The sequence below is a fragment of the Thamnophis elegans genome, chromosome 12, assembly GCF_009769535.1.
Source record: "Thamnophis elegans isolate rThaEle1 chromosome 12, rThaEle1.pri, whole genome shotgun sequence".
NCBI lineage: Eukaryota > Metazoa > Chordata > Lepidosauria > Squamata > Colubridae > Thamnophis > Thamnophis elegans.
Genome location: NC_045552.1, coordinates 26,721,656 through 26,744,806, shown reverse-complemented (window position 1 = coordinate 26,744,806; position 23,151 = coordinate 26,721,656). Strand labels below are relative to the sequence as shown.

The following is a 23,151-nucleotide window of genomic DNA, read 5'->3' as shown; positions in this document are numbered from 1 at the left end:
ACAGTTGTCACAGCAGCAGTAAACCTGCTATTGCTGGGAAAGAAAGTGGCTTGTCGAAAAAGGGCAATTGTAGAGTCTCGGCAAAATCTATTTTTTCAGCTGAGGTACAAAGATGCTTAGAAATCGAGATTTCTCAGAATGAAATCTTGACAGACAGCATCCCACAGTTATCAGAAACACTGATTGTGACCTAATCACAGCTTGTGTGAATCCAGGCTGTTTAACCACAGCTGGTTCGCCAACTGCAATTAACTGTGTTCCAGCAACACATAAAAATATAAATTTCCAGTTTTTTCTTTTATCTGGACCATTTCATTCTCCTGAAAACCACTTAAGCACTTTTATTGTAGATGATGGCTGATGAAAGTTACATTTGTATAGGAAAGGAGTAATAAAAACAGAAGTGTTTCCCGTTATTTATTGTGCTCATCCATAAAACATTTCACTGATCACAGCAAGTTACCTGCATTATAGTAAATCATGTGAACATGGCATGGAAGATCACCATAATATCAATCATAGATATTCCCCATGCAGAACCCTTGTGGACCCCCAAAGGTCCCCTAAAGCCCAGATTCAGAACCTCTCATAAATCAGGGTTATAAATAGGGAGGTTTTGCAAAATGAGCTAAATGCTAATGAAATTATTTCGGGTTTTACATCTCCTCTGTGAGATTCCCGACGTCATCTCCATGGGCTTAGAATTCGGATGACATCCCCCCCTCGGCAATCCTTTTCAGGGACCCCCAACTCTTCCCACCATTCTTGGCCACCTGATACATTGTTTTGAGTTGAAGGTTCTATCCCTCTGGATGATTTGTGTTTCCTTCCTGCCTCGGGTTATTAATTGTTCTGAAGCCTGGCTTTGGTTAACGAGACTGTCAAAGCTCTTTGACCCCAGTGCCAAAGTCAAGATGTTAATTAAAGCGCCTCCTTCTTGGGGGGTGGGGGCAGTAAAGGCTGGATCAATAGAAGAGCGGCAGTCACCTTGTGTCCTTGAAAGAACCCACACTGCATTCTCTGCACGGAGAGAGGGTGGCTGGGATGAAACTTGGAGGCACAATTCGGAATCTCCCCAGCCTCTGTGCAATTTCTGCAGCTCTCCGAAATGCGAATGAAGTGGCGGAAGCAGGGCAGAGCAGCTGTTGTGACAAGGAGTGTGACCTGTGCTCTCTAGGTCTGCCAGGCCTTTGCCCCCACCATTCTCAGCCCAGAGGTGGGAATTGTAGTCCCTCCCATTTCTGAAAGGGGTCAGGCTGGAGAAAAACAAATGTCTGATTGTGAGATGTTTCATGACTTCGGCAAGGGTCCTGGTTAACCTCTTTTTAAACACTGTTGAAAGGTTTCCTGGCAAGCCAACAATGATCCATAGGATTTAATTTCAGAGGGTGGCTCTCTTAACAACCCCAATTGAATCTGGCATCCTTTAATGGGCCTGTAGCCCCCCCCCCACACACACATTACTTATTGGGGGGACAGGGAGGAAACTTCGACCCTGAATTACTCTTATTTACCCTTTGTACATGGCCCTATCTAGGATGTTGAATACCATAAAGAAGAATGTCTCAGACCATTCTCAGAAGCACTTCTCCTTTTGTGGTAGCTGGATTTTGGGGATTTTTTCCCTCCATCTTTTCTGGGTTGGGGACAGTGGTGGGATTCAAATAATTTAACAACCGGTTCTCTGCCCTAATGACCAGCTGGGTAGGTGGGGCTCGATAGTCATGTGACCGAGGTGAGCATGGCCAACTCAACATCACTCAGGTCGATGGGTGCTTCGCCTGAGCTGTTACAATGTAATAAGGTTAACTGGAGAGGCAGTTTCTGTAAGCAGGGCCAATAAAGATGAGGCTAGAAACAACACCAGAGTGGTTTCCTTCCTGCCTTCTTTACAGAATTAGCCCTGTAAAGTGGGGGGAAAACAAAAAGAGATTTCTTCCAACAACCGGTTCTCCGAACTGCTTAGAAAGTTAATAACCGGTTCTCCCGAAATAGGTGTGGGCTGGCTGAATCCCACCACTGGACTTGGGGATTGTAGTTTCCAGCTTTCCCAGAAAGGGTACATCTCAGGATACCCGGTGGCAGGTGGGAAATCTAGCAGGTTCTGATAGGTTTTGGAGTGATAGTGGAAATTTTGAGTAGTTTAGAGAACCGGCAAATGCCACCTCTGGCTGGCCTCAGAGTGGAGAGGGAATAGAGATTTTGCAGTATCCTTCCTCTACCACACCCACCAAGCCACACCCATAGAACCGGTAGTAAAAATTGAATTTCACCACTGCCCAGTGGGCATCAGATAGGGCAAGGCAGCTGGTTTACAATAGTCCTTGACTAATGACCACTTGTTTAATAACCATTCCAAGTTACAATGGCACTGGGAAAAGGGACTATTTTCCTCACACCTACAACCACTGTAACACCCCCAAGTTCACAAGGCCAATATTCTGATGGCAGCTGGCATTTGTGGTGGTTGCAGCATCCTGGGAGGGTCACTTGATCAGCATTTGTGACTTTCCCAGCTGGCTTTCCACAGTTAAAGTTAGTGCCAGAAGCCAGATTTGCTTAATGGCCATGTGATTCACTTAACAGCCATAGTGATTTGCTTAAGAACATGGAAAAAATGGTAAAAATTGGATGCCCCTCACTTAACAACCATTTTGCTTAAGAATGGATCTCATTTTTTTTCCTTCACAAGCACAAATTCCAGAAGTGATATCCAAATAAAAACATATTTCCTTTTTGAGTAAAATAATCAATTTAACCATTCCTTGCTATGGAAATAATGTGTATTTCTATTTGCACCTAGTAATCTTTGCGCTGTCACCATTTTTATTTAGAAAATTCAGTGCATTCTTTCAAATTCTTTGACCTTGCCGAAAAAAGAGGAAAAAAAATCACCCCCTTTTCACCCTTTCCCCCTCCCCCTTCAAAGTAAAAAAAACCCACCCTTTTTAAAAATCAAAAACGTTCTAATACATTTTTCTTTGACTTCTTAACATACAGGCTTTAAACTTCAGTATTACGTTTGACTTTGATTTTGGTTTTGTTGATCAGAAAGATTTGGTGTTATACGTAAGAATGGCTAGTTATACATAATGTGTAAAAGCAAAACGTTGAGGTTGGGGTGTGTCTATCTTGTACTGTGCTAAGAAGAGTTGGGAGTCAATGTCTCCTTTTCTTTCTTTTTCTTTTTCCCCTTGTATCCCCTTCCCCCCACTGCCTTTCCTTCCCTCAGTTCCTATTTTTTCTTCCCTTCTTTGTATTTTATATAATAAGGAAAACCTTTTTTATTAAAAAGTTTTTATTAGATAAACATTAAAAACATTGGACATAATGCAACATTTCTGGCATAAACATTTCCATATAATGATTGGATCTTACAATTACATTTTTTCCCATTACATGGGTATGTGTACTTGATCAGATTACCTGTCCGTTGATCCTTTCTTTTATATAATTACTAACCATACAAATACATATCTGATTCCTACCTATCACACATTCTTAATACCATATTTTCTAATTCTTACTTGTCTGTGTTTTCTGTCCCGGTAAACCTTAACAACAATGGATCTCAAGTGTGGTCATAGCTGATCCAAAGTCTGCCTTGGAAACATGTCATTGTTGTGGATCAGGATTTTCCTCTGTTCGAAAAAAATGTCCTTCTGGATTCAGTTCCAAGTGGGGAAAAAGACACTGGAAACATGGAAACTGTTTGGAAAGATGGTTTTAATGGTAGACAGGATCACGTGCTTCAAGATCTCAGGTGAAGAAAAAAAGGGAAGCGATGCTAAGAGTGCCTTGGTTTTATGCCCTCTCTGGGCTTTTGAATTTGAGCTTGTATTCTGATTGATTGTCAGACTCCCATGGGGCCACACAGGGGCAACTCTGTAGGCTGTCCTGAGTCCCAGGCTTGGTTGAGCCTTGCTGAATGATGTAATCTTCTCAGGTGCCATGCGGTGAGATGAGTAGAAAGCTTTGGGCAATTCCTACTATGGCTCTGCCTGAAGGAGATAGATCTTTGTTATGTAGAATAGAGTGGCTCAGGCCTTAATGGTCAATTGACAAAGGTGGGGAGGCTGAGTTTCTGTCTTTTAGGGGAAATATTCTGCCCTTTTAATATTTCCTAAAATATCTAATTTTTTAGGAGACGGGTGGGTGCTGACTTCCTACACCTCCCAGACTAATTTAATGGATGACAGTGATATCTTATAAAAGAGAAGTTCTTCCAAACCATCCTATTTGTAGCATGGCCTTCAGGAAACTTAAAAGCAGTTGTGGCCTGTAGCTTATGGTATCCTACCACTGGATATGGGAGAGGGGTGAAATTCAGTAGGTTCTGACAGCTTCTGGAGAACCGGTAACGGGAATTTTGAGTAGTTTCAGAGAACCGGCAAATACCACCTCTGCTGGCCCCAGAGTAGGGTGGGAATGGAGATTTACAGTATCCTTCCCCTGCCACACCCTCCAAGCCATGCCCACAGAACCAGTAATAAAAAAATGAATTTCACCATTGATATGGGGACTCTATATATTTCTGTTTAATAAGGGAGGGTAGTCTAAACTTTCATGGCTTTCTCCAGTATCTGCAGTAGCTTTTGCGGGATCCAGTCTGAGTTGGTCACCGGGACCAGAGGTTTGTTCTTCCAACCTTTTGGACTCCTGCTGGAGCCCATCCTCAGGAAATGTCTCAATCTCCAGCATGTGTGCACCAGGTCGTTCTATGTGCATTATTGATGTGGTGCCTGGTTGTGCGTGGCTTTTAATTATTGATTGGGGTGTTGATGGTCCTTGAGCTGTTAGTCCTTGATTGTTGTTCCTTTTTGCTGCTGTGGACTCCCCTTCTAGATATCTGGTAGTAAACTGGTGGTAAACCAGCACTCCTGTTGACTGACAAGTGGCCATCAACACCCCAATCAACAACTAAAAGCCACAAATCACAGGCACCACATAAGTACTATGCATGCACTACCTGACTCTGTTGTTACATCCCCAAACCCCCATAATTTTAACATAAGTCTGTCTACTGTTGACCTCACCCCATTTCTAAAAGGTCTGTAAGGGGCGTGCATAAGCACACTTACAATGTTCATATTTATATTTATACCTATATATGTTATCTTTTATATGTTTGACAAACTGAACTGAATAAACTAACTAACTAACTAACTAACTAACTAACTAACTAACTAACTAAGCCCAGTGCATACATCCTGGAAATTGAGAAGTTCCCTAAGGATGGGCTCCAGTATGAGTCCAAAAGCTTGGAAGAACAAACCTGTGATCCTAGTGACCGGCTCAGATTGCATCCTGCAACATTATCCTGGGACACATATATCTGCCCTCATTTGCACGCTAGCTTTTGTTTTACTCGCACCAGAGGTGGGTTACTCCTGGTTTGGACTGGTTTGGGAGAACCAGTAGTGGTAATTGGGTGTGGGTCACTGAACCGGTAGTGATGGCTGACTGGCCACACCCCAAATCAGCTTGCTATAAGGCTCGCCCTGCCCCCTCTTCGCCACATGCATCCACACAACTGCCTCTAGTGCCTACACACAGGTAAGCAGCATGGGCTGCTCAGAGAGCCCCGAGGCTTCACAACCACTGCCTCCTAAGTGGGATCAAGCCTCCCCACCTCCTCGATGCACGGAGGCAGGTGGTGGCAGTTTTGTTTGCTGCCTGCGAGCTCCGGAGTGGGTTTCAAGCAGCCAAGCGACCATGCCAGGATCTGCCAGCTCCCTCTAATCTGCAGTTTACTCATGAGGAAGTTTACTCATGAGCAGGGTGCTCAGCAACTGGCAGATTGCTGGCTTGCTCCCTGGGCTGCTGCCTGCCCCCCCCCCCCCCCCCCCCCCCCCCGGTAGCTCACAGGCAGCAGATAAAACCACACACTCTTCGGACCCTCCAGCTCTCCTGCGTTCAGCTCGGGGCAGCTCGGGTTGTTGCTTCCTTTGGCCTTTTTAAAAAAAGTTTTACAGCATATTTTATTTCCCATCTTCAATCTGAAACATAAATTTGTGAAGCCACGCCCACAAAGTAAGCCATGCCCATAGCACCAGTAGTAAAAAAATATTGAAACACACCCCTGACTCACACCCTTTCCTCCAGCCACCTGAGATTGTTCCCAGCTACACTTTCAGAGATGCCCAGAAAAAATTACACAATGCATGTGGCTGTTTGAGGAACAGCCCTGCTAGGTAGCTCCTTCCTAGTTAGCCTTAATGTCTGCAAATGTCCTGAGTTAGGCAGGAAACAGTTGTTCTGCTGTGAAAATTTGCCAGCTTTGTTTCCCTCCTCCTCCCTTTCTCCTTGTTTATTTTCCTATCTATATGCAGATCTTTCCAGGTGGCTCTGTTTGTGAGAGTGGCTCATTTGTCTTAGTGTCAGGGGCTGCCTTTCCGGCTCTGGAGAGAGAGGGGGAAGGGGAGGAGAGGTGGGACACCTGAACAGGTCTGCATGGGAGATATTTTCCACACACTCTAGCCATCTTACACTTTCGGCCCCTAGCCGTTTATGACAGCCACTGACAGCCTGTGACAGCTCATCAGGAGTCAGAAAGTCCCTGTAGGCCAACACCTGCTACCGTCCCCAGTTCCAAGCCAGCTTGGTTTTCCAAACAGCAAGGGGAGGGCGTTAGCTTTTCCTTATTTTTTTTTTATTCCGATGACTTGTCTCCTACAAAATAAAATATTTTAGGAAATATTAAAAGGGCAGAATATTTCCCCCTAAAAGAGAGGCAGAAACCCATCCCCCCCACCTTTGTCAATGGACAATTAAGGCCTGAGCCAGAGAAATTTTTAGACAGGAAACAGATTTACTCTTAATAACCCCCACTCCACCTTTGTCAATGGACCATTAAGGCCTGAGCCAGTCTATTCTACATAACAAAGATCTACCCCATTTCATTGCCCTTCATTGCACCACCCACCAGGTTTTAACCAAACTTAGCACACAGACAACATACAAAGCTAGCTATGACCTCTGATAGCAACCAATCAGGATACTCTTCCTGTGCCTCAGGAAGTTCAAAGCCCAAAAGAGGGCATAAAACCCTGGGACTCTCAGCATCTTTTCCCTTTTCACTCAGGAGCTCCAAAGCATTGGATCCTGTCCACCATTAAACCATCTTTCCAAACAGCCACCATGTTTCCAGTGTCTTTTTCGAACCCAGAAGGATATTTCTTCCAACAATTGCTTTTGGAAAAGCACATTTTGGATAATTATGACCTGGATGATTGAGAACGTCCATAGACATCCCAACTGTTCCTTCTTTCTTCCTGGAAAGTCTAGTCTAATCTTTCATTCTTGGGTCTCATTTAATTGATCAGCACCTCCAGGTGCTGATCTCCTTTCCTTGGTGGCATAGTCCAGGTTATCATCTGTGGAAGGAGACGAACGATGTGATTCTAGATTTATTTTCTGGCATGGTGACATCCTTGTTCACCTATCTTTTGAAAAAGATTGGTGGGCCATAATCCAGTTCTCCAAGTGATTTTCCTATAAGTACAAGTTTTTGTGTCAGCTGATCGATGTGTACAATAGCTGGTAGGCATCAGCCACCAAAAACCAGTGGAAAAGCCTTTTTTATGCCATTAGTGCATGTTGAAAACATTTTCAGCCCTTCAGCTAAAGCTGTGTTTTTCAAGCTTGGCAACTTTAACATCCATTGCATGGATGTCAATTCCCAGAATTCTCCAGCCAGCATTTTGGAAATTGACATCTGTGTTATCTTAAGGTTGCCAAGCTTGGAAAACATTAAGCTAAAGCCTGGAATCACGAAAGGTTTGATAAAGCAAAAAATGCCATCTATTAAAAAAAAGAGGGGTGGGTGGGCTAGGATTCTTCATCTTATAAGACAGTTTTACACCGGTGTCTCGGAATTTGTTCTATTTATTTCTGTGGTTACGGGATTCCTTGTGCAGCTGGCAATTCTGCTGGGCTTCCACTCCCTTGTCAGGTTGGAAAATTGCCCAGTTCTTCCACTGTGTATCCTATGGGGTTTACGAGGCCAAGGCTGGACTCTTTATGACTCTATAAACAGCACTTACCCGTGTCCAGAATGTTTGTGCTTAACGGCTTGGTAGATTAAAAAGAAAATGTGGCACGCAGGATTGGTGGGTGAAAATCTGAGCTTCCAAAAAGTCAAGCTTCTGCTACTTTAAAAAGTATACTGCTTTTTTTAAAGAGCTTGGAGACAATATGTTTTCTCCCAGTCGGTTGAAATTCCTTCCCTGCAGCCTTCCAGTTCACACTAATCTCCTCCTGTTTAAGAGTCTTCTCTCTTGAAACTACAGTGGGGCGGGGGGGTGAAACCTCGAGAACACCCACTGGGCAGTTAATAAAATGCGAATATCAAACCAGGAACGGTCCATTGCACTTAATTTTCCATTTTGGAGAGCAGACTTCTAATATGGCAAGAGTGGTGTGATGGCCTAGGAGAGTGGTGCAGCGGCATAGAGGTGGAGCCTCGCAATCAGGAGGCTGTGAGTTTGATCCTAGGTAGAGGCAGATATTTCTCTCTCTCTGGGCACAAGTTCGGGATCTCATTGGGAATTAAAACCTGCAGAAAATCTGGCATTGTGCAACATCGGCCCAACAACTTTAACATGGCTTCCCAATAGAAAGCCAAATGGGTCGCTGAACGTCCAGTCACAGGAAGACATATACCGTATTTTTCAGAATATAAGACATACCTTTTTCCCCCAAGAAAGAGGCTGAAAATCTGGGTGCGTCTTATACACTAAATACAGCATTTTTTGCCTCCTGAAACCCCACCCCCTTCACCAAAATGGCAGTGCATAGCCTTTCGGAAGCTTCCAGAGTGCTCCTAGGGGCGGGGGGGGGGGGGCAGAAATAAGCAAAAAAACCAGCCCATTTTTTGCTCAATTTTGGCCTCCCTAGCCAGGAGCACTCTATAAACCCCCTAAAGGCTATCCATGCCCTTTTTTGATTAAAAAAAAAAATGGCCCCGTTTTCACAAAAAGTGGGCCTTTTTTGCTCATTTTTGACCCCCCCCCCAGGAGCACTCTACAAGTCTCCTAAAGGCTATCCATGCCCTTTTTTTGAATTAAAAAAGGGCCCGTTTTTGCAAAAAAAAATATGGGCTGTTTTTGAGAGGTTTGCAGTGTGCAAAACTTAAATTTGCCTCTTCAAAACCTTGGTGCGTCTTATACTCTGAAAAATACGGTAAATGACCCTAGCAAAATGATGCCAGGCTTTGAACTCCAATGTCAGTTATGGACAATCCAGAATAGGATTCGCATCTCACACGGCATCTGCCAGGACTCCCTTTATGAATGGGGCCCACATCAAGCACATTGTGACTGGCTGCTTGCTGAGGGCGTAGACTGCTCCAGTGTCTGATTTTGTTTTTTTTAAGATATCAGCAATGCTACACCAGTGGTTAGAGGGCCTAGACATTGTTATTTAAATATAGATCTTTTTCAAAATTTATTTTTTATTATGTTTTACTTATCCAGATGAAATGTTAGTATATATTGCTAGTCCATGCATGATATGCCATATGTGAAATAAATAAATAAATTGCAGAAAAATGGGCAGGAGGAAATCTTTGATGGTCAAAGACTCTGGCCCTGCTCTAAGAATAAAGAACTGGGTTTTGAAAAAGTTCCAGTAAAAGGAACAATTATCAATCATCGTGTATAGTTTCGGAAATGTGCAATGCCATCCGGGGGTGGGCTTCAAAAATTGCAGCAATGGGTTTGCTGCCCTGTTGCTGGGTGGGCGTGGCCATGGTGGGTGTGGTCTAGTTGGCCTCCTGCACCACGGTGGGGGTGGTGTTTTTCGCCCTCCCCAAGCTCTGGAGGCTTTCCTTGAGGCTCCAGGAGGGTGAAAACTGCTTCCCCTGGGCTCCAGAGACCCTCCGGAGGCAGAACACAGGCCCGTTTACAGACTTCTGGAACCTCCAGGAGGCCTGTTTTCCCCATCTCCGAACTTCCATGTGGGTCCTGCACTTACCTGGCATGATGAACTGGCTGTGTGGAGAACCTGGGAGGGGTGGGGCAGGCATGGCCCAGTGGTGAAATTCAAACCTTTTTACTACTGGTTCTGTGGGTGTGGTTGGTGGGCATGGTGTGGCTTGGTGGGCATGGCAGGGGAAGGATACTGCAAAATCTCCACTCCCTCCCTACTCTGGGACCAGCCAGAGGTGGTATTTACCGGTTCTCCGAACTACTCAAAATTTCTGTTACCAGTTCTCCAGAACCTGTCGGAACCTGCTTGAATTTCACCCCTTGTGTGGCCAGCCAGGGGTGGCATTTAGGGGTTCACCGAACTAGGCAGAATGCTAGCTATAGGATCACCCGAACCTGTTCAAACCCCCAGCAGCTCACCCCGACCATCCACTTTGAAAGTTTTTTTCTTCCCCATGGAAGAATAAATGCTTTAAGATATGTGGAGCTCATTGAAATAATAAATCTGTCTGTGTTATTAAGAGCCGGGTGTGGAACTGTCCTTTGGGAAAACCAAGTCGGACTTAACTTTCGTTATCTCTTTAAGAAAGCAAGTTGGGAGGAAGGAAGGAGCAAGAGGACCCCTGGAAAGGCGAGGCATTGCTGAGTCTAAACTTCATGTAAAGTAAAAAGCTCATGCTTTGCCTGTGGGTCTCCTAGACATGAGTTGTCCTGTTTCTGCCATGGGATCTATTGATCTAATGCCGTGATGGCATGCCACAGGTGGCACACAGAGCCTTCTCTGCGGGCATGCCAGCCATCACCCCAGCCCAGCTACATCGTGCATGCTCGTGCACCTCCTGCCAGCCAGTTGGTCTTCAGGTCTCAACCATGCATGCGGGGGGCACATACGGGGATGGGGCACTCACATTGCATTTTGGGGCCTTATGCAGCACCCCAATGCCCTGTTTTGGCTTCCAGGTTGGTGCAAGAGGCCTTCAAGGCCCAAAAGAGAGCATGGGGTGTGTGCACCCCTCCTGCACCCACTTTTGGGCCTGGAAAGCCCCCTGTACCAATCTAGAAGCCAAAAATGGGTGAGGGGGTGGGGTGCATACATGGAGGGTGGGGGAGCATGGGGGTGGGGTGGGTCATGTGCACAGTGCATTATGGGTGCAGGAGCGTTTTTGGCACATGATAATAAAAAAGTTAGCCATCACTGGTCTAGTGAAATAGAATGTCCAAGCCTGTGAAAAGTGTGGCAATCCACCCTCTTCTTCCCTAGTTTACAAAGAGAAGTCTCACATTTGGAAGAAAGTTTAGAGAAACTGAAATGGTTTCAAGAGATTCCTCCTCTTCTTCCCCCTCCCATCCCAGAATGGAAAATAGAAATGGCTGTCTGTAAAGTTTCCTAACAATGCCATAACTGATTCATAATAATTGAGCCAATGTTTTAATACAAAAACCAGTAATTTATTAACAGCTTCATTAGGCATTATTCATTAGGCAAGATTTATTCACAGCCATTTCTTTGCTTTGTTTATCTACTTCTGAACTTTCTCCCTGTTCCTTTCCTCCCCTCAGTCTGTGTCATAGATCACATTACCCAATAGATACACCCATCTCAAATCAACTACTGTAATCTGAGATCCGTCTCCTTCGATGGTATGCATGGAATGTCAACACGAAAAGTTGACAGTAACCTTCTGATTTTTTAAATGCACATTTTAAAAAGCTTTGTTGACCCCATTACATAGGAGGAAGTATTAGGTATGTTTGCCACCTTTAAGTGCTGTATTTATAAAATAATAAAGGCAGGATAAAAACTGAATAAACAAAATAAACACCTACTGTATTTTTTGGAGTATAAGATGCTCCGAAGTATAAGATGCACCTGGATTTTGGGGAGGAAAACAAAGGAGAAATATCTGCCTCTGCCTACCAGCAATTTGCCTCCTTGCAACAAACAGCAAACAGTACAGACGATATACACTGTTTTGGTGTTACATTTCAGACTATACTTGTACAGATGCTGTTAAAATTGATTTGGCTTTCTGGAGGTATAGTTATTCTCTGCTATTTAAAAGAAGAAATGATAGCACTGGGCCTCTTCAGATCAAGCATATATTTTAAAAAGCTTCTTCGTTTTGTTAAGCTGTCTAGAATAATAATAAAGCAGCCTTTTAAAAAATGTGTGGTAATTAGAACATTCTATAGGCATTTATTGTTATTGACTTACCTCCTTGCAGCAAACAGCCTGCAAGAAAAAAAAATCTGCCTCTGCCTCCCAGCAATTTGCCTCGTGGAGCAAACAGCCAGTTTCATTTTCAATTTGTGGGCCTTCTGATCATCAGCTATTTCAGGCTGCAGGGATTGCTATAGCCTATTGGAGCCTCCGCAAGCCCCATTTTCCCCATTTGCTGCAAGGAGGTAAATTGCTGGGAAGCAGAGGCCAAAGGGTGGGGGACGGTGGGTGGGTGGGGCTACATTCAGTGTATAAGATGCACCCAAATTTTCATTCTGTTTTAGGAGAGAAAAAGGTGCGTCTTATGCTCTGAAAAATATGGTAACTCCTGCCTTTACACCTTGATTTGTACCAATGAAAACGGATCCTGCTGTGGCCTCTCCCCTTCCTCTGGCGTAATCCTTTTCTCTCTTTCTCTCCTGAAGGGCAAATGTCATAGGATGAACCCTGCTGGACCATTCTTACTGTCTGTGATATCGTGTCTGGTGTGGCTCTCCTGGGGCTTTGATCCAGCTCCAAGTGCTTGCTCCGCCTTGGCCTCTGGGGTCCTCTACGGATCCTTTTCCTTGAAGGACCTCTTCCCCACTGTCTCCACTGGCTGCTCATGGACCCTGGAGAATCCGGATCCGACCAAATACTCCCTGTATCTCAAGTTCAACTGGGAGGAGCAAGTCTGCACCCACTACTCGCCCATGGTGCTTCCGCTGGACCATTACCTCTCCAATGACACCTGCAACCAGCCCAGAGCCACCGCCCTGCCCCAGGAGGGGAGAGAGGAAGAGGAGGAGGAAGTGGGCTTGGAGCTTTGCCAAGGCAGAGGCCCCTTTGCCTTCTTTCATTTCGACAAGAACTTTGTGCAGCTCTGCCTGGCGGAAGAGCCCGAGGCCGCCAGCCGCTTGCTGCCCCCTGAAGCCGTGGAGTTCCGCTTCGTGGAGGTTCTCCTGATCAACAACAACAATTCCAGCCAGTTCACTTGCAGCGTCCTCTGCCGGTGGTTGGAGGACTGCCTTCGGCTGGGGGGCAGCCAGCCCTGCAGTCTCTCACAAACGGGCTGCACCTGCCAGACGCCCCGAACCCTGCCGGCACCTCCCGTGGTCAACCAGACACTTTCCAATGCCCTGACGCCCCCTGCGGCCACCACCACCAGCAGCAGAAACAACTGCTGTGTGACCCAATTGCATTCTGGGAATGCGAATGATGTATATTCTCCAGAGATTAAGCACGGTAAGAGCAAGTGGAGATGAAGGGGTTGGTTGACTCTCTGCAACGGGTAGTCCACAACTGAGCCCAAAATTCATGTTGTTAAGTGATAAATTTGTTGTGAGTTCCCACCCCCATGTTACGTCTTTTCTTGCCACCTTTGTTAAGTGAATCGCCGAAGTTGTTAAATTAGTCACACGGTTGTTAAGTGAATCTGGCTTCCCCATTGGCATTTCTTGTTAGAATGTCACAAAAGAGGATCACATGCCCCCCCCCCCGGGGGGGACACTGCAACTGTCACAAGTACAAACCACTTGTCGAGCACCCAAATGTGGCCATAGGAATGATGTAATGGATATAAGTGTGAAAATGGTCGTAAGTCACTTTTTTCAGTGCCTTTGTAACTTTGAATAGTCACTAACTGGACTGTTGTAAGTCGAGGATTATCTGTATTCTTAGCAAACGTTGGTTGATAAATATTCAATGCTTGGGTTTACTTTGGATGAAAGCCATATTTCATTAGTATGATTAATTTTTCATGGAGACAATGTGAGTTAGTGTCACCTTTTACAAAAGAACTCGCCCTACTGGGGACGACTCTCCTTTCTTTTTCCTTCTGGAGCTCTCTTTGCTTTCTGCTTCTCATATCATTTGGTCTTGTCCTCAACCAGCTCTTTTGCTGCTTTCTTCTCCATAGACCAGGTTTCACCAATTTCGCATTCTAAAAGAAATGTGGATTGAATCAGTGGTGGGATTCATTTTTTTTTACTACCAATTCTTTGGGCGTGGCTTTGTGGGCATGGTTTTTTGGGCATGGCAGGGAAAGGATACTGCATAATCCCCCTTCCGTCTCCACCCCACTAACTTGCTTTCCAGCTCCATTTTCCTGTTCTGGGCAACAAAAGAAGATCAGCTGGGAGGCAATGGGGGCGTGGCCAGCCTATTTGCCAGTTTTCTGAACTACTCAAAATTTCTGCTACCGGTTCTCCAGAATGTGTCAGAACTGGCTGAATACCACCTCTGGATTGGATTCTTCTTCTTGTATCCTCTTTTCCTCTCCCTTCACGACCTTGGGGTATAAGAAGAGGGCCACATGTAGCTTTTAAACTATTTGTGCAAAACTTTGAGTAGGGAGCAAGCTAATTTGTATTCTGGTGTGCCCTTAACTCGCTTTCATTTCATAAACTTACACAAATCAGAACAAGGTTTTGCTGTGAGAAGTTTTTTTTTGTGATTGGGATCTCCAAATTGAACAAGTGTACCCATTGGGCCAGTGTGTATGAAAATAACAGAATTTCTTTGTAAAAGACATGTATGAGCAATGCATATGTTTGATGGATGCATGCGTGTGCGCGCACACACACACACACACACACACACACACACACACTTATTTAAAGTTGCCAACATCTGTGAGATGTAGTTAGAATCAATTACAGAGAAGGGAGAAACAAATAAGTAGATTGTGGTCTCAAGTTCAGTTAGTTCTCAATTTATGATTATAACTGAGATTGCAATTACAGTCATAAGTCTTTGCAGTTGTTAAGCAGGTCATCATGTAACGAGACTCAATATTGCAACCATTTTTTGCAGTGGTTGTTAAGTGAACACAGTGGTCATTAAGCAAATCTATTTTACCCCATGGGCATTTTTTTTTGCTGAAAACTGGAAGTATACACTAGAAACTGACAAAAAAACCCACAGAAAATCATAGTCATGTGACGCAAGACACTGCAAACATCTGTAAAGATAGGTCAGTTGCTAAGGGCCCAAAGTGCAATTATGCGACCATGTGCATACATGTCTGTTGTAACTTAAACATCAGGATCCTTTTGGAGGGTCTGTCATAATTTCAAATGGTCACTAAGTGACTGGTTGTCAGGGTTCCAAATAACATCCAAAATTAAATCAGAGTCTAAGGCAAAGGATTGCTCAAAATTCCAATTTATTAAGAGAGCCATGTTGGCACATCTGGGAAAACCTGAATCTGAAAGATTCCTAGTTTTCCCCACCCAGTTGAAAGTTCATGATCTTGCCCCCACACCCATGTCCATCACATGGCCCAATCTCCCACTGCCATGCTAGCAGTTCCACCTATCCAGTTCGGGTCAGGTGCAGAGACAAAGGATGACCTTGGATTCTAGAAAGGAATTTTATTTTGACAACATCACATTCTACTCCTTACTATTCCCCCTCCCAATTCCCCACTAATGAAACAGCATAGTAGAATAGAAGATTAGTGCGGCAGGCAGAGATCCCAAAAGGAACCGGCTGCAGGCCTGACACTGATTGTAACTTGAGGATTGTCTATACAGTTGCAGAGGTATCCATCTTCCCTTCACCCTAATTTGCCTTCTGGAGCTTCTTTGCTTTTCTGCTTCTCTTGGTCATCCCAGTCAGTTCTTTGATGAAATTACTTGGATGAGTAACAAAACATCTTAGATTAACAAAGGTTGGTCCAGTTGCTATGATTTAACCTTTTTTTTTAGATACTTTTGGCCTGGATGATTGAGTTTTCATTGACATATTTCAATACATTTTTGGGGGTAAACCCTGCAGTTGGTGTGGCAAGTGTTAGGATAGTCCAATGACTCTCTGACTCCCTGCCTAATTATTTATTTTTTAATTTTGACTGATGAGGTTACTTGGAAGAGTAATGAAACATATCAGATTAACAAACTTTGGTCCAGTTGCCATGATTTTTAGATGCTTCTTTTGCTGTTTTCCTCTCTCAAGTTTTATCAGATTGGCAATCCTAGACAATTTGACTTTGATGCTCCATCAGCTCTTACAATGGGAAGGAACCTGTGAAAGAAGGGTGGGAATTGTAGGAAGTTGCCATGGACATCCCCTAAAAAGGAACATGGGGGGCCCTGAACATAATATAAACTCTACTCTTAATACTTGGGTGCAGCATTGCGACATGTATGAAAGGGTAGACCTTGCATCGCAAAGCACAGTTCTTTATGCTGGTATTATTGTGGCTATCTGTGGATGATTATGTAGGGTGTTATAGGTGACTAGAAAGGATAAAAATGGGTTGCATTTCTGGGGAGCTCCAACCAGCTTTGACAGTTTAGTAATGGTCACTGGTTCATTTCAAGAATTTTGGCAGGCTTCCTTTAGAGTAAGATAGATGTTGTGCAAAAAGATAAGTGTAAATTAATGAATAAATGTATGTGGTCTTCCTCCCCACCTTTTCACTTGTCTTTTAATCATATGTGTCTTGGAGTCAGTTTTGATTCCAACAACTGTCTAGAACCAATTCCACAGTTTTCTAGATTTTCACTTCCTAGGGCAGGGGTCTGCAACTTTAAACACTCAAAGAGTCATTTGGACCCATTTCCCACAGAAAAAAACAGGGGAGCCACAAAACCTGGGTGAGTGTGGCCCACTCAACATCACTCACTCCCACATAGTCACATAAAACACCCCCCCCCCCCCAGCCATGCCTACCAAGGTTTTGTGGCTCCCGGTGTTGGGAAGCAGGTATCTCTCTGTGAGTCAGTCTCTCTGCCTCCCTCCCTCCCTCCCTCCCTCCCTCCCTCCCTCCCTCCCTCCCTCCCTCTCTCTCTCTCTCTCTCTCTCTCTCTCTCTCTGCCTCTTTCTCTCTCTATGTCTTGTTTTCTGCCTCTCTGGCTCTGTCTCTTTCTCTCTCAGGCCAGGCCAGGAGTGACTGGAAGGGGAGGGCAAGGGGCAGGGCCAGCCAGTGGTGGGTTCAACCGACAGGGAGCCGCATGCAGGGACAAAAGAGCCACAGGTGGCTCCAGAGCCATGGGTTGCTGACACCTGCCCTAGGGGAAAAGCGGGACTGGCCTAAGAAAAACTACAACTCTAACAGAATAACAAAATAATGGAATTGGAAAGGACCTTGGAGGTCTTCTAGTCCAACCCTCTGCTCAAGCAGGAGATCCTATAGCATTTCAGACAAATGGTTGTCTAATCTCTTCTTAAAAACCTCCAGGGTTGAAGCACCCATAACTTCTGGAGGCAAGCTCTTCTACTGATTAATTGTTCTCACTGTCACTGAAATTTCTCCTTAGCTCTAGGTTGCTTAGTTTCCATCCATTGCTTCTTGTCCTGCCTTCAGGTTCTTTGGAAAATAGTTTGATCCCCTCTTTTTTGTGGCCGCCCCTCAAATATTGGAACACTGCTATCATGTTCCTTCTTTTCATTTAACTAGACCTACCCAATTCCTTCAACCATTCTTCGTATGTTTTAGCTTTGATCTCTGAGTTTCCAGCCTGGTGTCTTAACTAGTACATAAAACTACCTCTCATGTGCTCTGTTAGCTTTAGTATTGTTTTATTTTATTGTTTTACTGTTTATTTGTTGTGCTTTATTAGTGCAGGTTAACCATTTTTATTTTGCTAGCTTGGCATCACCCTGGACTGGTTACATGGAACATGATCTAGGATATATCTTATGTAAATAGTAATAATAAAAAAATAAAGGATACATTTAGGGATGCAAAATAATGTTGCCTCACATTTCCATGGAAACAGATTTGGAAGTGACAGTCTCCCAGGGATCAAGGAAGGGACAAATGCCGATCAAAAATCCTGGTTGGTATTTTTCCTTGACCCAGTAAGAAAACAAATCTACTGAGTGTTATTTTTGTTTTGTTTTGTTTGCTTTCTTAAAAATGTATGCTGTGACCAAGGGACCTCATTTCAGTTTTGTTGAACCTTTATGAGTGTTTACAACACCAGCAGGCCAAGATTATTTTCCACAGTGCTGCCTGGAAAGACGTATTTCAAAGGAATTCCCAGGAGTAAAGAAAAGACTAGCAGAATCTGCAATACTGTTGTAAGCAATTCTGATTTAAAAAAAAAAACAAAAGGAAGAGATTCATGGTAAACTGTCAAGGAACCCTCTTCATGGAAAGAAGTGCTCTGCAGAGTACAACATCTTGAAAGCTGGAGATGTTTCTTCAGGTATATGCAGGGGTGAAATCCAGCAGGTTCTGACTGGTTCTGGAGAACCGGTAGCGGAAATTTTGAATAGTTTGGAGAACCAGCAAATGCCACTTCTGGCTGGCCCCAGAGTGGGGTGGGAATTGAGATTTTGCAGTACCTTTCTCCTGCCAGGCCCACCAAGCCACACCACGTGCATCAAGCCACGCCCACAGAACCGGAAGTAAACACATTGAATTTCAACACTGGGTATATGATGTTCATCAATCCTGTTCGAAGAGGACCTTGACATCTAATTGAGGGGATGCCAAGATTTGTGCGTGAATTGGATTAGAGTGAGGGAGAGGTGAGCAGAGTCAGCCTCACTCTCTCTTCCCAGATTCCATCTTGTTCCAAGAGCAGGACAAGAGTCGAGACAGTTGGAGATGGGCTGGGCGCAGTGGTTGACCAGGGTGTCCTTCGTGTCTTGCCATGCTCTTAGCATACCACATCGCTTGCAGAGACTGCCTTCATGACTGTTGTCCTATTCTAGTAGGTTTCATCCACTCAATCTGCCAGAGTCTGTCTTCATATGCTCGGGATAGACATGTCCCTATCTCACTGAAGGTCAATGACCCAACGGCTACTCTCAACCTGGTTTGGCCAGCCTGTCAAAGTGGTTGCCTGAGGTGTGGCTGCTGTGCATGCTACATGTATGAGGTGTTCAGGAAGAGGTAGCACCTCTGGTGTAAGAGCATGTCATGTCCTTTCAGGGCAGCTCATTTTAGGGCAGGTTTTGGGGCAGCTCGTCCACCTTTGGTCCCCGCCTGTCACTGTGGCTCCTAGTAGCTGTAGGTATATATGAGGAATATATGTGGTATATATTAGGAAACTGATAGTACCATTTCTGGCAAACAAATTTTATTAAAATACATCAGTTTTTGGGAGCTTTAGCTGAAGCCAAAATAGCTCATAAAAGCTTAAGCATTGGAACAAAACTCATTAATCTGAAAAAATGCTACTAGAATGCATCTGGTTTTTCACTTAAGTACGGAAGCCAAGAGCTGGACTACAATCCAGGAGGGAATCTTGCATTGCAAATCCTTCAATGAGCTACAGTGAGGATTGACCTCTAATGGTCTCTTTCTACCATAAGAACCTTAAAAGTCCTTCTCCTAACTTGTTGCATTGTGTTGCCCCATCCTTGAACATGTTCATTTTTCAAGTAAGAAGCTGGTGCTTCTTGAAGTAGTTATAGGCTGAGTCACTCCTAGACTTTCCCTGTTGATTGTCTTGCCGGTGAAGAATCGGTAAGCATAAGACCTTTTCTTATTCTGCATTGGTGGAGAAGAAAACAATTTGCAAAGACAATAACTCCCTTTCCTGTGCAAATTATCCTGACTGTGACAGTCCAGTTGCTTCCTACTCTAAGCCAGAATATAGCTTCAATTCAGACCTTCCAGATTTTTAAACAGGGGGAACGAGGCCATTTGCTTATTTTGAAAGATGGATAGTACATGCAGAATGAAGAATTAAAACATCTCTCTTTCTTAGGATGGGTGGTATTTCTTGAACTTCTGGTTGGATGCATCTTCTAGCAGTGGCAGATAATTTCTTATGAAAAGATTATTGTTTTTGCTTTTCCACCATGATCTAATTTGGATTCATGATCATGCCAAGCCACCAACCCCTGTGGCCATGTGGGTCCCCTGAGAGTCTTCATCTCTTTCGAAGTACCTTCTATCAATCTTTTTTCTTATGTGCACTGGACAAATCCCATTTAGAGGATTCCAATATTACCCCAATAGAAGATGCACTCAGGTACATCTACATACCGTCAGCCATCAACAGGTACATAGAGACAAGCAACATCTATATACCATTCAAAAGAGACAATCAAAAAACAAAAATACCATAAATCCTCCTTGCCAGCAATCAGCAGAGATTAATACCATGATTAATTCTTGAAGAACAATCAATCGGTAAACAAAACCCTGATCAAGCAACAACCAATTCAAGCAAACAGTAAAGAACAGCCTAATTAAGGAACTACCAAGAAGAAAACAAAACTCCCACTGAAATAGGGCAACCCCCTTTTTTTTTTACAAACAAAAATCAAATCCCAGTCCCTTCTATTGGGATTTGATATTACCAACTTGGATAATAAAATATCTCCAAGAAAACAACCAAGCCCAGAGGAAAAACCAAGAACCACAATTCCAATATCGACTTGGAAGGATACTTGGATCAGAATTTAGTTTCCCATTTTTTAAATTTCCCAAATGTTTCATCAAAGTTTTCAAGTTTTTTTTAAAGTGTTAAAGGAGTGGATATGTAAACATAGATTTTCCACAAATGTGTTTAAACAGGAAAAAACCAACATATTCCTTTATGCAGTAAATATATGTGAAGGACCTATACACTCATGTAGAAACTAGCTTGAGGAAGCTTGGTTTGATTACCTTATAAACCAGTATTTTTCAAACTTGGCAATTTTAAGATGCATGGATTTCAGTTCTCAGAATTCCCCAGTAGATTATCAATTAGTTGGAATTTGACTTCCTGCGTTCTGTTTCCTTCAGTGATTGGAAAATTGAAAGATAGTTTTTGTAATGAGTAACAATTGCTATGGAGAAATATTTCCATTATTATTTTTTTAACTACAAATCTACCGCTGAGATCCATGGTGGCACTGTGGTTAGAATGCAGTATTGTAGGTAATCTCTATCCACAGCCTCAAGTTTGATCCTGACGGGGCTCAAGGTTGACTCAGCCTTCCATCCTTCCAAGGTTGGTATAATGAGGACCCAGATTGTTGGGGGCAATAAGCTGACATTGTAAACTACTCAGAGAGTGCTGTAAAGTACTATGAGGCGGTATATCAGTGCTATTGCTATTGAAAGTAGGTGTTGCATATCCCGAAAGAAGGGTGTGTGAGACAACTGGGAACCAGTTGGATGACCAACTTCCCATGTTTTTTTCTGACCTTCTGAAGATGCCTTTGGCTGGCTGATTTTGTAACCATCATCTTCCCAGGTAGAAAATACTATCTGCAATGAGTATTCTACTGGAGTCTATCTGAGAAGAGTGTCATGTAATTAATCTTTTTGGGGAAAGACAACTCATACGAGTTGTTATCCTTGATGGACAGATGGAATGATTACACAACTCATGCACGAAAGAAAAGAAGTCTGCCCAGCTTCACTTGCCAACAATGTCATGCTCTCCCCATGTCAGTGTCCTGTCCTTCTGGTGAATGGCACAAGAAGGTGCGGGGTGAAATTTCTCATCCTTCTTTGCTACAGGCCTGCAAGCAATTTGCAACCACTGAATTGCTTTCTAAGGGCAGTATCTCAAGCTCTCTGTTACCTTCCTCAAATTATGTTTGACATTCAATTAAAACCCCAAGGCACCTAGACATAAAATGTTAGTGTAGCTGGGTGGTTAAGAGGGTAATGTGGTTTTTTTTTTTTCATTTGCAGAGTCATCACTTGCCAGGGCTCATGATTGAACTCATCCATGAAAACTCATTGACCACAACCAAGGAAAGGCATTGAAGGGGGCAGATGGTATCATGCAAAAGTTGCCTGAGTTCTAAGAAGATCTTTTGGCCTTCCAGTAATGTTAGAAGAATGTTGATGGTCGTATTTATTTCTTGAAGTGGTAACCTCACTCTCTTCTCAGAGGGCAAGGTGGCTTAGAGAATTTAGGGTGGGATAAGAGCAAGCAGAGCTGGGCAAGGTGCAAAGTTAAGAGAATCATCAGTTTAGAGTCCTTGCATTATCAAAGAGATTCAAAAGCCCAACCACTCTGTTGACTTTTATTTGATACCAATTTATTGTTAAATTTTCTTCTACAACTTCTTGTGCCATATCCGTCACCGGACATTAGTGATCATGTTGGTAATCCTATTTTTGTCAACAGCCTCATGAAAAAGTGTTGCTGAGTTTTCTCCAAACCAATCCCTTAGATTTTGAAGCCATGATGTTCTTCTTCTGCCTGGACCTCATTTGCCTTCGATTTTTCCATGGAGGATTAAATGAAGGATGCCGTATTTTTCTGGGTGTCGCATCCATGTCCAAAATACTCTAACTTTCACTTTTTAATGGCTTTGATGATTTCCCTTTGCTTTCCCAGGTGGCTTATGGCATCCTCATTTATGATTTTGTCAACCCAACTTATACATAACAGCCATCTGCAAATCTACATTTCAAATTCTTCTAGTTTCTCCAAGTGGTTTTCAGTCAGATATTTCTAAGGCTCTGTTGATGAGGAGCTGAAGGTCTTCATGCTTACTGGCAAGCAAAACTGTATATCAGCATATCTTAAATTGTTCATCTGAACACCGTTTACTTTGAGGTCAGCATCAATGTTTTCCAATGCTTCATTGAAAATTGACTCAGAAAGGTCAGCGGTTCAGTGGTTCGAATCTCTAGAGCTGTGTAACGGAGTGAGCTCTCGTTACTTGTCCCAGCTTCTGCCAACCTAGCAATTTGAAAGCATGTAAAAATGGAAGTAGAAAAATAGGAACCATCTTTGGTGGGAAGGTAACAGTGTTCTGTGTGCCTTCGGCATTTAGTCATGCCGGCCACATGACCATGGAGACATCTTTGGGCAGCGCTGGCTCTTTGGCTTTGAAATGGAGATGAGCACCGCTCCCTAGAGTCGGGAACGACTAGCACATATGTGCGAGGGTAACCTTTACCTTTAAGGGAGGGAAAAATTAGATTTGGGTATTGTGGTGTGTGGTTTCTCAGTTCTGCTTGTGCAATACTGTAATGCACTTGAGTTCTAGTGTCCTATACCTTTCTCAATAAATGGAGTTAAGGATTACTTAGGAGTTTAATGTCAACTCACAAAGCATCCCTGGCCTGCTCTCGAGTTGCCATAGGCAAAGGGGGATGGG

At 43.7% G+C, this 23,151-nt stretch overlaps 1 protein-coding gene across 1 annotated transcript in view; it reads left to right on the top strand.

Moving 5' to 3' along the window:
* Window positions 1-12,581: 12,581 nt before the first annotated feature.
* The window catches only part of ADGRB2 (adhesion G protein-coupled receptor B2), a 256,805-nt gene continuing 246,235 nt past the window's right edge, over window positions 12,582-23,151 (top strand). Inside the window, 1 exon segment of the mRNA XM_032227776.1 lies at window positions 12,582-13,374. Coding sequence (XP_032083667.1) covers window positions 12,591-13,374 — 784 coding nt within the window. The 5' untranslated portion in view covers window positions 12,582-12,590.